Below are 15,474 nucleotides of genomic sequence, written 5' to 3'. Positions count from 1 at the left end.
GCCACTTTTCTGGAAGCACCTAGAAATCTGTTCCTTAGCTTGTTTCAAGCTTCTGGTTTCAAGGCAGCCATTTGAGTTTGAAAATGAACTCTGTGAGTAATGCTCCTGTATGTTAATTGTATAATGCAGTAAGCACCACTTCAAGGGTGATTTTTAAATATTCCTACAGAATTGTGTCATTTCCATAATGGAAAGAGAAACTGTGTCTCAGTCTGCTCTTGGGACACCAGGGCCATCCACTGCCACATCTTTTTCTTTTCTCTTCCTATTAAATATTTAGCGTATGAGAATCAGAGGCTTGATTCTGATGTTGTTCCCTGGATGTGTGTTGTTCCCTGGATCAAAACAGTTCCCTCATTGTACCTTTGTGCATCCAGCATAACAACGTGGGGGACGGGTTGGAGAACAGAATTGCTTTTGTCAGAGCCTGGGACGGTAGCAATAGAGATGGTTTGGCAAGTTACTTAAGTAGAATATTTGGGTGGGAAAAAAAAGACATCTTGTCTTTTATTACATAAAAGCACGGTTTAGTAGGAACAAAAGCATGGAAGGCAGCCAGCCTCGAATTCAAATCCTGTTCTCTGTCACTTGCTGTGTGACCTTGGGCAAATAACTCTGTCACTCTGAGCCTTGTTTTCATCTTTAAAATGAGGATGTGTAACTTGCAAGTCCCCTGTGAAATGCTTCTAAAGAAAATATATTCAGTGAGTTTTATATGGTGGATGCTTAATAAATGGTAGCTATTATTACTTCTAAGCCCCTGTCCCTACTTCCTCCTGGTGTTTGGATAGAATTTTTGCCCCAAAGAGGAAAAGGAGCTAGGAAATGCATTGGTTTACAGAGTTTACCTACAATAATCGAATAATTGAATATGACTGCAGTGTTCTAGAAAGTCCTAGAGACATCCAGTAATTGGTCTTGCTGGAGCCTCCTGGAGGGGAGAGGTTACTAATGGGCAGAAGCAGTACTATGTTTTTTTTAAGCCCTTGGGCTTTCTGGAGTCTATACCCACAGACCTGGAGATCACTTGCAAATATCTTAAGACTTGTAAAGGGACAAAACAGAAAGATGACAATGCTTCTGACAAGTCTAACAGGTATTGAAATTTCAAGGCAATTTAAGGGATTGTATGCCTTTTTCCCCCTGTACAATCCCAACTTCTGGCTGAAATTCAATCCCTATCCATATCTAGAAACAAGACAACTAATAATACTTAGTAAGAAAAGGGAGGAGTTTGAAACTTTGATGAAGACATATAAGGCACTTTACCTGAACAGATTTTGAGTAGATCCATTTAAAATGAAATTAAGTGGCACTTTACCGGTTTGCAAATCGGGACCTATTTATCTCAGTAAAATGATTAAAGTCTTGATTTATCCCTCAAATTGGCTTTATTATTACCTTTAATTATACTAGAAGGTTGTTAAAGACTTGTAAGTTCTCTCTGTCCCTTTAAACTGCACGTTATGCAGACAATAATTGAATATTGGATAGAATAACTTGATTTTCCAAAGAAATATGTCTCTAATATTTTCGTCTTTTTATTACAGAAATTGAAACAAGTTGAAGAAACAAAAGAAGATACTGAGAATAGATTATCTAAAATTTCCCTGGAGTCATTCAATAAATATAACAGCAAAACTATGATTTTGTTAGAAAGAGAGAAGAACTCTCTGAACAAGGTTGAAGGACAAAAGGAAGAAAAAGAAAAAAATGAAGAGGCATCTCTGAGTAGCTCAGAGAGGCCTGGGGTAGACAATTTGGAATCACTGAGTGATTCTTTATACGATAGCTTCTCTTCTTGTGCAAGTCAGGGTTCAAATGATGTATAAAGGACCTTTTTTTCCCTTAGTGAGCTGAAAAATGGAGCACTTAAGCAACAGGGGTGTGTGTGGAGGGGAATAGAGACAGCACCAGTAAACCCTGGCAACACCAGAGACTGCATTGTCGGATTCACAGCAAGCAACCCATGGGAGCTTCCTTCTCTGACAGGGCAATAAAGATAGGCTCCATTTGTTGTGTGTCACAAGGATGAAATGTAAACACACCCACAATACAGAAGTCTTAATTTTGCACTTTTTTTTTGAATACTTGTACAGAAGTTGTAAATTTTTGGAAAAGAAATTATATTTGTAGCAAAAAAAAAAAAAGACAGCAATAAATTGAATCCGTGCCATGCTCTTGAAATGACGTACTAAGTGTTAGAAGTTGATAATATATTTTTTAAAAATTCCAGCGAAGGTGTTTGTAGACTTCACTGTCCTAGTACTCAAGTTGTTTGTGGGAACACTCCGTAAGGCTAAAACCCAGCCCCGCCAAAAACCAGAGGGCTCATGGTTATCTCCAACTCACAATCTCAACGTGATATGAACGTTAATTCCAGTGCTATTTCAAAATTGTTGCCAGAGAGATTCAGGTTCCAGTAGTAAGTGTTAATTCTGCTTCCACTGAAAAATGTAACAGGTACTCAAAGTGTGACACTGATGGGAAGGGAAGTGGATCAGAAGTGACCTAATTCTATTTTCAACAGCAGGTTTTCCCTCCAAACATTTCCTTACATCCTCTTCTACTTAGTGCTTCTCCATAATTCTCAACAGCATTTGTTGATTTTTTATCTTCCTGCTCTTTCGATTAAAATCTGGGCAACCTAGAAATGAAAGCAAATTCCTATCTATAACATTCACTTTTTAAAAAATAAAATGAATGGTTGGTGCTACAAAAAAGAAATCTTACTTTTTAAGATCCTTTTTTTTCCCTACAAAGTCTGTTTATATGTGAGGATAAATTCTATTTTAAAGGTTATTTGTATTTTTTCTAGATGTGAACTATTTATAATTGCTTTTGTACAGGAGCTTGTAAACTAGGCCTAATAGAAATATTTTTAGGATCTATCTGGTTACTTCAGTACACACTTGTTTGTTAAAAGAGTGTTGTATAACCAGTGTTATTTGGTTAATTTGTGCAATTTGTTATACTGAATTTTGTTATCTTAAATGAAAATTATGTAAAGTATCATTGTCTTTCAGACTTTTAAAAATTCTTCTGTTTCATTTCTGAATAAAAGTCGTATCACAGTTGCACCCTCTGAAATCTTAAAAGGACTTGTTCAAGAACCCTTTGGCCCAGTTATTTGAATCTCACACATGCTACAACAATCAATTCCCGGAAGGAATAAATAAACTGGCCCCTTTGCTCCAGAGATAGTAATTCAGCCAATTGTTAAGATCAGAGTCTGCAGACAAGCAGGTAATGGTCAAAGCATTCAGTCTCCCCAAGGGGTTAACCAACTAGAAATGAAAGGGGGGGGGGAGACAAAGGGAGAGAAGGAGCCTGAGGCAGATCTGGAACGATCTCTGCAAAGGAATTACAAGAAAGTCATTTAAGCCCATTTCCAGACCTACTGTGCTGGCAGGGTGGGGAAATAAATAATCAGCGTCCTGGCCTGAGAGAGCTTCCTCCAGGGGGTGGCCCAAGCGCACGAGGGTGAAGAGAGGCAAAGCTTATGAAGCTCTTTCCACAGGATTCTCCCCAAGGACTGAGGGGACAGGGGTGGCAACGTGCGGGATTGAGAGTGGGGGCGCAGAGGCTCCCGCACCACCTGCTGCAAGGCTCGGCTCCAAGGAAGGCGAACTTAGCACCGTGGCGTCCCGGGAGCACTCAAGGTGGGTCGCTTGACTGAGACGGGGGAATGGGGCGGGGACTTAAAAGAGGGACCCCGGGCAGCCTGAGCCTGAGCGAGGACACGGGAGTATGTACTAATAACCCGTGACTTTGAAGCGATTAAGATGCCCGGCCTTTTGAAGAAACGGGATAGAGGACAGCAATTCCCTTCTTCACCCCGATTTGCTTTCTGGTGCGAACTCGCGACAGTTGTCCCCGGGGACCGCCCTGTCCTAGGCTAGGCTACCGTCGCGGTGTCACTGCACCCTCCAGCTGTGCGCGCAGGCAGGGGAAGGAGCGCTGCCCGGGGCAAACGCGCGCGTCAGAGCAGGGTCTTCACCACACCCCGCCCACCCTGCCGCAGCTGAAGCCAAGCCTGGTCATCAACCAGGGGCTTCTCGGAGGAGAAAAACAAAAAGGCGCAGCTGCACCGGCCACCCCAGGGAGCCTGCAGGTGTGCAACTTTGCCAGGCGCACGCGAGCACGTCCCCCTCCAGCCAGCCGCCCCCGGCTCGCGGCTCCCGCTGCCAGCCTCGCGGCAACCTCAGCCGAATGGACAGCCCCGGGGAACGCAGGGCCCAGCTGAACACGCAGTCTTTCGACCCCACTTCGCAGGTCCCGCAGTCAGCGCCCGGCCAGTCCCCGCGGCACCTGCTGCGCCCTCCTCGCGCTTTCCCAATCCCCAGCCTCCCAACCTCGGGAAACTACACTCTCCCTCTCCCCCTGGCGTCCCTGTCCTGGGGACGTGCGGAGGCGGGAGACGAGGGCGATAGGAAGGGGGTGGGGACGTGAAAAGACAGTCCCAGCCTTCCTCGCCCGCCACCCCCACCCCAACTCGGCAGCCGTCACGTGGTGCCTGGAGTGGGAGGTGGGGAGAAGAGACGAGACTTTTTTTGGGTGCTCCGGCTCGCCAGTAGTTCCTCCAGTTCTCAGCCGCCAACTCCGGAGACGCCGCGCTCTGCCCGGGAGCGCCAGCGGGAGGAGCGGCGACCCGCAGCCGGGAGCCCGGGCACGGGCGATGCTGGCGCCGCCGGCGGCACCTGCGGCTCCTCTTGGCGGCGGCGGTGGCCTCGGCGGCAGGAGCGCGGGCCCCAGCAGCCTCGGCAGCCACAGCCGCTGCGACCCGGGCAGCTTCCGCCGCGGTCGCCGCCTCTGATGCGCCTGCCCTCTCCCGGCTCTGCGGCTCCGGGAGGATGTGGGTCCTCGGCATCGCAGCAACTTTTTGCGGATTGTTCTTGCTTCAAGGTAAGAAAACGAAAAGGCCAGCAGCCCCGCCAGGCGTGCACACCCCACCTACCCGCCCGCCCCTTCGCCCCCCCGGGCACCCACCTCCGGGCCCGCGCTGCGCAGGGGTTGCCCAGCGGGAGTTTGGCGGCGGCGACTGGTCTTGGTGTCCAGAGGCGCTGGATGGGAAAGTCTCCAAGTCCCGCGCTGCAGGAGGAGAGGCGGGAGCGGCGGATTTGCGGGACTCGAGCTGCAGATGCTCGGGCTTGCGCGGTTGGGAGAGGAAGCAGAGCTGGGGAGGAGGGAGGGTCTGAGCGGTGCTGGGGCCTCGCGGAGGGGGAGGGGGCGATGAAGCCCCTGACCCCGCTAAGTTACCCGGCGTTTCCAGGAACCCGTGGGAGTGGCGCCGCGGACAGGTAAGCGGCGCGCGGGGCAGCCTGTAGCCGGGGCGCTCTGGAGCTGAGTTGCCGCGCTCAGAGCGCAACCGTCGTGGAGATGGGAGAAAGCGCGGGGTCCGGGGCTTGTCTGTCCGGGAGCATGAGGAGTTAGGTCTAGACAGGAGCTCCTGGATCCGAGCAGAGCAGCCAGGCTGGGGCGATGAGAGGTGCGAAAATGTCTCACTCCTCCCCGTTAAGCGAACGGCTCTCGAACGAGCGCTGCAGAGCTGGGACTCCGACCGGGGACCCTAGCCAAACGGTTGCCCCGAAAGCCAGGAAGAAATGGTTGTTGTGTCGCGGCTCGGGGTGCGCGCGCGCACACAGACACACACACACGCCCCTTGTACACGCTGTGGTCCCCTCTGCTGCTGCGGGGACTGTCCCGAAGAAAGGCCGGGGACTCGCGGCGCTTCAGCACTTGGCGCCCGGCACTGCCTCCTGGGTTCCTGGGTGGTCGCGTAGGGAGCCTCGGAGCCACAGTACAGGAACGCTGACGACAAAAATTAAAACTAAAAAGGCGTCTGCGAATGCAATCGCGAATGGTGCCAAAATAGTAATTAAGTAATTTGTAACCAATTAACAATTAGGCAAATCCTGTGCTGTAGATTGGAGCTGAAGCTTGTCTCTGGAGCTACTTGTGCACCCGTCCTTTCAACTTCCGTGGGGGAAAGGCCAGGTGCGGTGTAGGACGGGCGCTTTATTTCTGGACATTCGGTCCAGGGGTCTCAGGCAGAACTCAACTGAATCCTGCGGGACCCTCGGTGTCCGCGCCGCCCCCTGCCGGCTTCAGCCACAGCCGCCTTACGTGGAGACCCCCGGGTCGCCGAGCCCAAGAACGCCAGGGATTGGGATCCGTGGCTGGCTGGGGCCGAGGAGGGTCGCGGTTTCCGGTGTGGTCTCTGTGGGGGCTGGATCTGACCCCGACTGCGTCTGTCCCCACAGGCTTTGCGCTGCAAATCCAGTGTTATCAGTGTGAAGAATTCCAGCTGAACAACGACTGCTCCTCCCCCGAGTTCATCGTGAATTGCACGGTCAATGTTCAAGACATGTGTCAGAAAGAAGTGATGGAGCAAAGTGCGGGTAAGAACCCGGTAGCCCCCACCCCTCTCCAGCCTCGGCCAGGGGTAGGAGTTGGGGGATGGGGGGGGGCATTACATTACAGGAAAAGGGACTGACTTTGATTTAATGCACACACACTGGTTATCACAGATTTACAGTGCTGGCAAAATGAAGAGTTCCAAGTTACTTTAATCTCATTAGAGTTAATTACCAGGGCTTCTCCCCAAGGGACTCAGGAGGGGAGGTGCATTTAAAGTAGTGGCTCTCCTCTTTTTATTTACTCCCCTCACCTCCCTCTGCTAAAAGCTGATCAGGAAGCTGGAAAATATATGGATAACCAGCTCTGCTTGGGCAACTAGACAGTAGCCTGTGAGCAGTGTCAGCCTGAAATATGAAGCTAGTTGGAGTTCCCAGAGGTCAGAGCTTGAAAAATGTGTTTTGTCATAGAGCCACGCCGTATTTCTTAGAAGAACACTACAGGATCTTTATTTAATTTCAGAGCTACTGCATCAAATTCCTGGCACAAATTGCCAAGATTGTTCAAAGGAATGTAGTTCCCAGCCCCACAAGTTTAGCTGCTGGCTGGCTGATGAGAGGTGCAGGGCTCTATGCAGAGAAGGGGGTCTTGGGAGAGCAAACCTCACTTACTCCAGCTGACCAGAGTCTTCTCCCTGACCTGGACCTCCCCAGCCCCTCCCAATAGTCTTACCAGAAATCAGAGTCCCCTACAAGTGCACCTGAAACTTGGGGGGAATGGGTGGAACTCTAGCTTCAGTTCCAAGGTCAAACCCATCAAGGGAGACCTTGCCCTTTTCAGGATAATAAAAATAGGGGCAATAGCATCATGTGGTGACTGATGTGGATTTAACCAAAGTGCTGCTGCCCCCCCCCCCTTGAGTTTGCTGAACTGTGGGGCCCACAGAGCTTTTGGTTGAAGGGATTAAATCTGTGAAGTGATTCTTTTAATCCACTAGCAAATGAATGGCTCCAGTTTTCAAGGCAGCATCTTGGAAAAGTAGTTTCTTGTCAGAGAGGGGCCTGGAAATGCCCTGTTGCCAAGCACAGGGATATTGGAGGAGCAGAGAGCCAGCTCATCACTGTGCCGTGACGCGGTGTGCTTGGGCGGTTTTAAAAGCTGTTCCTTATAGGTCATTAGGTGTGGTTTCTTTCCACCAAAATCGCTCTTCGGGGAAGTCTGAGACCTAATTGCTCTCAAGAATAACTTGTCCCAAGAAAAGCAGCATGCGTTGTTTTGTCATTTGTCCTGGGATTCGGGCTATTACAAGAGCCAAACAAAATTTAGTGACGATACTGTAGCTAAGATTGATAGCTATGATTTTGATGAGTTGTTTCTTTTTTCCTTATGTTTCATTCCTGAGCATTTTACCTGAGCAAAAATTTGCCTTCTTACCAGAGGAACTGCTGTGATTTCAGTTGGAATCGTTCTGAACTCTTCAGTGTTTTTTGTTTTTGTTTTCAAATATTTGCAGCTTTCTTCCAGGCGGTAGTTTAGAGCCAGAAAAAAATAAGGATAAACTGTGGACACATTAGGAACTTCCTTGGGATCCTCTAGGCTACTGCTTATCTGGGTTTCATGTTTTATCAGCTGGGATATGGTTGAGACAAGGAGAGAAAAAGATATGAACCAAACTACAGCCAAATGAGGTGCCCTTTTTCAGAGAGATATTTCTTCCTCTCTAGAAGTATATGTAAGATAAATACCACACACTCCATTTTCCAAGTGCTGTTTTTCCTCTTCCTTTATTCTCTCCTCCAAATAATGTTGTAAAAAAGGCAGAGCAGGCATTATAATGCCGATCCTATCTACGGGAACCTTTAGCACCCAGTCTCTAAGCGCCTGGCCTGAAGTTGCTCTTCACTGGATCAAGATGGGCACCTTCTCTCCAAACTAGGCTCCTCCAGCCATACGTCAGAGGCCAGAGGGTGGACAGTGAGTGAAATAATAAAGCAACCCCAATTGTGAGTCTGAAAAACAGAAACAGTTGACGGACTCCAAGGAAAATTCTGTTAGAAGGGGAGGGACACACCTTCTAAGCCTGAATTCAGTAGAAGTCAGCCAAATGCACATTCCTGCGTCAAAAGAGCAATGTCTGGGGGTGTGCTACTCCCAAGGCACTTCCATTTTCATCCCCATGCAGTGGTGAGACCAGTCAATGTAAGTGACTCTTAACCCTCTTCGTGCTGGCAGGAATGGGAGAGCCAAATAAGATTTGACCTTGACATGACCACAGGTAGTGCAATCATCACAGTCCTAAGAGTGTGCGTGCCCTGCGGAGCAGGTCCTTTCTTGGGTGCTCTCTGTGGAGCAGCTCATGAAATCTGGTAGTCTTCTTTTGCACCCCTTCTTCCCCCAGGCCTCAATCCCCCAGCATTTAATTCTGCAGGGTTAGTTTTTCCACTTTGGGGGAAAAAAAAGTCACACCTATTACATGCTACTATTAAGAACCAAAGTCAGAATTATTTTCATTGGATCAGTAACCTATTGTTCTGAGAAACTTAGTGCATTAGAGCTGAAAGGGCCCAGTGACTCAGAGTTAAGGTTGCAGATCAGAATCATCCTGGAAGTTTTGTTGAGATCCACATGCCTCCCCTCACCCTTGAAGAAGCAAGCCAGTTCACTAAGTCTGTGAAATACTCCGCATGGGTCCTTTTGAAGCTCTCCAAGTGACTCTGGGGCACCCTGAGTCTGGACTGACTTCTTTGGGTTCTAGAGGAGGGAGACCAGGGCCAGAAAAGTTACACACCTGGTCCACATCCACCAGCTGACTATTACCAAGAGGCACCCGCTTTCCTGAGCCAGCACCTTATATAGTAAAACCTGCCACCAGGTTTGCCTGAAAAGAGAATTCAGGCAGAGTGCTAAAGATTTAGATGGTCTTCATGTCCACCATATTCACCTTAAAGGCTTAGTGAACTGGGTGATTGGACAGGCCACAAAATGGATATTAAATGAGTATGAGAACCAACCAGTAGGATTTTTGAAGCCTAGTGGTGTATGGACTGGCATTTTTCATAGGTCTAGGAAAAGCATGGTTTTAACAGACTGAGATTTTAATGAACCAAGCAAGTTTGACATTAAGCAGTGATGAAAGGCATTCTCTTTCCAAAAAAATACCAGCGATGCAATATGCTCAGGCCTTTAGTTAGTCCTTTTTGGATTAAGTCTGCAAACTCAGCTCTTATGAATTTTGAGGCAGGTACATTTAATTTTCAGTTGGGAAGTACATTTAAAATTAACCTTTACCGGGCGCCTGGGTGGCCCAGATGGTTAAGCGTCTGCCTTCGGCTCAGGTCATGATCCCAGGGTCCTCAGATCGAGTCCCGCATCGGGCTTCCCGCTCCTTGGGAGCCTGCTTCTCCCTCTGTTTCTCTCTGTCTCTCATGAATAAATAAATAAAATCTTTAAAAAAAAAAAAATTAACCTTTACCTATTCCCCAGAGTGGCATTCCTATTAGGTGCGGAGATTATTTCCCGCTGCTCTTTTTTCCGTCATTTCTGGAGTAATAAGGCACTGGGCTGTGGGGAAGGAAAGCCTTCTTTCACTGTACTTACTAATTGATATTTAAATGTTTGCATAACAAATGACTTGTTCTCACAAGTTCTGCTCTTAATGAGTTAGCTTCTACTTACCAGCACCCTTGATAATGACATTTCTTTTGCTCTTGCTTATCACTGCACTCCGAAAAATATTTCAAATATTGATTCTCATTTCAGAATAGAAGTTCCCCCCCATATGAATTTTTAAGCCAGGATATAAAGAATGTGAATTTGCATTTGTTTGACAGTGCAATCTTGTAATTAGAGTTTTTCCTCTTGACTAGATACAGTGAAAGGGGCATAATTTAATTTTTATAGACTAGCCAATTTCTGCCCTAAGTAAAATATAGCTCTGTCAGTGAGCAAAATGTTACAGGTTCTCCTAAACCTTATTTAAAAGTTAAATACAGTATATTGAGAGAAAGTTCATGGTCTGAATCAGTAACCTAATCGATCTCTTCACCCATCCTTTGCAACATGCATTAATCTGTCTGTTTTGCAATACAAGAGTTACTGATTTATATGCCATGTTGCATCTACATTATAGCTGTATAAGTAATGGTTATTTTCCTTTTGGATTAGTTAGTTGCCCATTAAGTTGGGCAGGGATGGTTCCATGCCTTGGAAAGGTTAATTTTATGCCTTATTTTCTCATGAGCTAAATAAGGGATAGCAAGTGAGGACCTGATGTCCCCAGAACAGTCAGTAATCCACTGTGAGGCTGTGGTTAGCTTCCCATTTGCACTATCTTTTCTTGTGTGGGGAAGTTTTGTTGAGATCCACATGCCTCCCCTCACCCTTGAGGAAGCAAGCCAGTATGCACTGCTGAATTTCACCACAATTTAAAATAATAGGCTCTAGTTTGTCCTTGGGGTAGACTTGGCAGGAAGCAGGGTTAGTTCTGCTAATCAATATTATTATATCACAGTTCCTTTATACATGGATTCATTTATTTAAGGTGCACATATGCACATGTGTGCACCCAGATACACACACAATGGCATATCCACATATGTGTGTATCTTTTTACATTTTTGCCTATATTCGTTTGCATGCACACCTATATGATTCATGTCCGAAAAATGTTGAGTCTTCCTCCTTTATAGACATTCAGATCATAACTTACTTAATCTGTCTTATACCCTAGGCACAAAGACATTTTCTAACATTTTTTCCCAGAACAGTTTTGTTAAGAGCACCAGTAGTAGCTGATCATCTTCCATCATCCCCCGTCTGCCCCATATCTTTTTTTCTCCTACCTCTTCTCTCCTGTCATCTCCTGGATCCCACCTGCAGTCCTTACTTTCTCACCCTCAAATCCATTTTGAATCAATCACACGAGCCACGGACTGTCCTCTAAGAACGAAGCGAAGAAACAAGTCCAAAACTAATCACTCTATTTGAATTTTGCTAAGGAGACCCCCACCCGTTGTAAAACTTTAAAATCAAAAAGATTCAGATGCCAAGAAAGATATCCTCAGATGTTAACACAGCCCTGCTCTAAAGGTTTCCGTGTCCAACTCGATCAAGCTATGAACTACGCAGGAAAAGATTCCGTGCAGTGCGTGTCAATATCACCACCTCCATTCCAGCAGGCCACTAAAAGAACACCTCTCTCTTCGGGGCGAGACATTTTGCCACTTTGTTCAGTTGGTCCCCAAGAAGCATCCATCTTTTTCAGGTGGCAAGTAAATCTCAAGTGTCATTAGTCCCTCGGACTCTCCAGTAAGTGAAGCATTTGTTTATGTTAACTTTCCAGCTGAACAAGCAGCCAGTGTGGACCTCCCATCTCCGTAGATAAAATGTTTGAAGATTGATCCAGCACTCCCATAACACTAATTTCTCCCGCTACAATTTCATGAAAGCTTCCATCATTGATGGTTTTCCTAATGAGTTTAAACAGGGAGGCTTCAAAGCTGGGGAGTTTTCCCAAGTGAAAAATGGAACAGAGTATGAAAACAAAACACACCATTTCCTTTGAACTTTGGAAAGGACATCTTACCTTATATATTCCGGAAACAAAAAGGATCTGGATCTGCAGCCTGCTTCCTCCCTTTCTCCCTCTCTCTCCACCCTTGCTTTCTTCTTTCCTTCTTGCCTGCCTGCCGCCCTCTTTCTCTCCTCCTCCTCCATCCCTCCCTCTCACCCTTTCTCCCCCACTTTCTTTTTTCTTTCAAACTTCTACAATGACTGAATGACTTAGGTTCTAATGCCCAAATCTGGCAAAGGTTTATTAGCACGCTATGCAGAAAGACCCCAACCCCTGTTTTTAGTACTTGAGTGAGAAGGGCACTCAGCTCCATTGGAAGAGAGAGCACCCATGTTCCTGGCTCCCCGTGCTTGGTAACTTTAAAGAAGTTACTTAATGTCCCACGGGCTGAACTTCCTTCCCCACAAGATGTAGAAACAGGCTGTTTTCTTGTGAGACACAAGACAGTGAAAAATGCTGTCCGTATAACCACCTTTAGGAATCCTAAAAGAAACCTGCCAGAATGCTCACCAGGAGTTGATTCATCTACTATCTGTACCCGCTTCTGAGGACCGGCCCAGGTATCAGCCTAGGTTACTTCACACACAATTTCCTCAGACTGAGAGAGTCCTTGAATGTAACCTTGAATTCCTTCCAGTAGGATTCTCATAATTAGCCTAAAAGGTTTACAGTGAGATAACATCCTAACTTGATAGTTGGTAAATCTGAGATGCAGAGAGGTTGAGCAATCTGCTTAAGACCACAGAGCCACTGGGGACTGAAAATCAAGTCCTTTCCCTTCCCTAGAATTCTTTCCATTATTATAATGCCATTTTTTTTGCGTTCTTTAATAACAATTTTTGAGATATAATCTAGGTTCCATAAAATTCACCCTTTTAAAGTGTACAATTCAGTGGTTTTTAATATATTCAGAGTTGTAAGTATAGTCTAATTCCAGATATTTAATTCCAAAACATTTTCATCATCCCAAAAAGAAACCTTGGGCCCGTTAGCAGTCACTGATCTGGGCACCACTAATCTACTTTCTGCCTCTACGGATTTGCCTATTCTGGACATTTCATATAGATGGAACCATGGAATATGTGGTCTTTCGTGACTGGCTTCTTTTGCTTAGAGTAATATTTTTTAAAATTCATCCATTTCACATCTCATTTTGAGATGTCTTCCCTCCTGCTTGTACAGGAGCCTGAAGGGAAAGCTCAGGTTTGTAAAATGCCTAAATTACGGAGGGGATGAGAATGGGGTGGGAATGGGGTGTGCTTGTGAACTTGAAACTCCATGGACTGATTGGCCAATTTGCTGAACCGAACTAAAAAACCTGTGCCAAGAGCAAGACATTCCAGCGAGTGGTAGGGCAAAGGAGTGCCCGTTCATCAAGCATCGATGTGCTAAGCACGGGGCTGTCCATCCACTGCCATCTATTAAAGACTTAATCTGCTTCTCCAGGAGGGGATCTTAAATTGGTTGATGCTAACCACAAGAATCCTCAGGCACCTGGATGGGCTATTCCTACTGCCCAAAGCTCTTACTTCGATGCTAGCTGCCCGTCCCAACACCTGGCATCACTGATAGGCCAGGGGTCTCAGGAATCGTGCACCTTGTGGGCTAGAAGAGATCTTAATTTATCATTTTACGGAGGAGAAGAAAGGAGTTTTCTTCCCTGAGGCCTTAAACATCTTGAGCAGTCCATTTCTCTTTCTTCCCTTGAGAAAGCTGGAGGGTAGAGCTGGTTGAGACTTATTCTGGGGAGGGATTTTGATGAAGGAGATGGGATTCTGGCATGATTAGGTCATCCACAACCATTACTCAGGGAACATGGGCAAGTCTGGCCTCCTTCTCCCCAACCAAATCACTTATTACAGCTTCCATCTAGGCAGAATTATGTACTCCTTTAAAAGTGGGAAATTTTTTTTCTGTTACTCCCTCAAAAACTAAGCTGGATTCTTCCTTACCCACAGTTTTCATTGTGGTGGAAGTGATGGTATTTTGGGGAGAGGAGAATCACTGGTTGAAGAACAATATCTTTCCTCCCCTGGGCATTCTACAAAAGGCCCTGTCTATAATTTAGGAGCTTCAACCAAATCTGTGATGAATCAGCCAGCAAATAAACCAAAGAATGACGACAGATGCCATGAATTCTTTCTATCTGAGGTAAAGTTTGGGTTGTGGCCACATTGTGATTCCGGAACTGTTTTCACAGGCCAGAGCCCCAGGGCATGTTCTCTTACTAATACTTTGCTCCCAATCTTCCGATACCGCAGTACAAAGCAAAGCAGGAGATGAACTGAATTAAGTGCTTCAGATAAGGTGAAACCATAGAGAGCTTCTAATAAATTGCTTTTTTAAAGGAACGCATTTAAATAGAACAAAGCAGCGATGGTTCACGACGTTGAGGTCGAGCTTTATGACTTTGCAAACCATGAGAGAGGGATCCAGATGCAAAAGTGATGAAGTGTTGTATTATTTTAAGGAAATTGTGATACTTGGTCCAGTGCATTTCATTTCTCGACATGGACAATAGCTTTTTATGTTTTTCTATTTCTTGGACTTGTTGGCGGGAGCAGAGGCATGACTGGAGACAGTGCCAGAGGCGGGTGGCACCAGGCGCGTGGCGCTCGGCCCGCTGTGGCCCGTGCGTGCGGTGCTCGGCATGAATACGAATGTGCAGAGCAGTTTACAGTGCCCTCCGCTGGGGCTTCTTCAAAGAGCATCTGCGGAAGCAGGTGTATTCAGTGACACCGGGCTGTGGGTTTTATGCACTGTTTTATTCCTTATGCAAAATCAAGCAAACCACTTGGGCCTCCTGTAACTTCAGAGAATCTGTTCAGAAATAACAAGAGGCTGGGCAGGTTGACTAGTTTCCCGCCCAGTGAAGACATCCAAACTGGGAGTGCAAAGAGATCCGGGCTTCAAAGCCAACCCAGATTCTTGGGAGAATTTCCACGGCCTTCTGAGGGAAAGGCAGCCGGTGGGTGGAGGAACACCTGGAGAGTGAAGAGTTAGCTTACTTTCTCTGAAAGGTCAAACAGCTTTCCACTTGCTGTTGGAAGGGATCAAAGAATGAAGCAAGGCAGAAGCAGACGTTTTACAGAAGTGGATTAAGATCTAGAGAGACTCAGCTAAGCCCTGTAGAAACTGGCACTGGGTGGAAAAGCCAGCCAGGGCTCCTGCTTATATGTGCCTGTGGAGAAGCATTTGAGACTCGACCTTCCTCGTGTAGGTGAAGACGGGAGATGACACAAGGATCTTCTGACAATTTTATCTTTGTTCAGCGTTCTGCAGCCAGCAGTTTGCCTGGTGCCAGAACCTTTCTGTGTTTTAAAGCATCTTTTCCTAATCCAATTGAACTACAGCTTTATGCTCTAGAGCCATTCATGGTTTTCATTTCTGGATACAGGGCTCCTGGAAGGACGCTGTGCTCATCAACCTCGCTTACTTCCCCCCACCTTCCTCCTCTCCTGTCTCTCTCTCTCTCTCTCTTTCTCTCTCTCTCTCTCCCACACACACACACACACACACACACACACACACACACACACACACAC

General features: G+C 46.5%; 1 protein-coding gene across 1 annotated transcript in view; it reads left to right on the top strand.

The window, feature by feature from the left end:
- Positions 1 to 4,853: 4,853 nt before the first annotated feature.
- LYPD1 (LY6/PLAUR domain containing 1) overlaps positions 4,854 to 15,474 on the top strand; it is a 43,052-nt gene continuing 32,431 nt past the window's right edge. Inside the window, exons 1-2 of the mRNA XM_021695883.2 lie at positions 4,854 to 4,905; positions 6,264 to 6,401. Coding sequence (XP_021551558.1) covers positions 4,854 to 4,905; positions 6,264 to 6,401 — 190 coding nt within the window. The remainder of the gene's footprint in view (positions 4,906 to 6,263; positions 6,402 to 15,474) is intronic.

This window comes from Neomonachus schauinslandi, chromosome 3 (assembly GCF_002201575.2).
Source record: "Neomonachus schauinslandi chromosome 3, ASM220157v2, whole genome shotgun sequence".
NCBI lineage: Eukaryota > Metazoa > Chordata > Mammalia > Carnivora > Phocidae > Neomonachus > Neomonachus schauinslandi.
The sequence above is the reverse complement of the archived record's forward strand: the minus strand, read 5'-3'. Positions and strand labels throughout refer to the sequence as shown.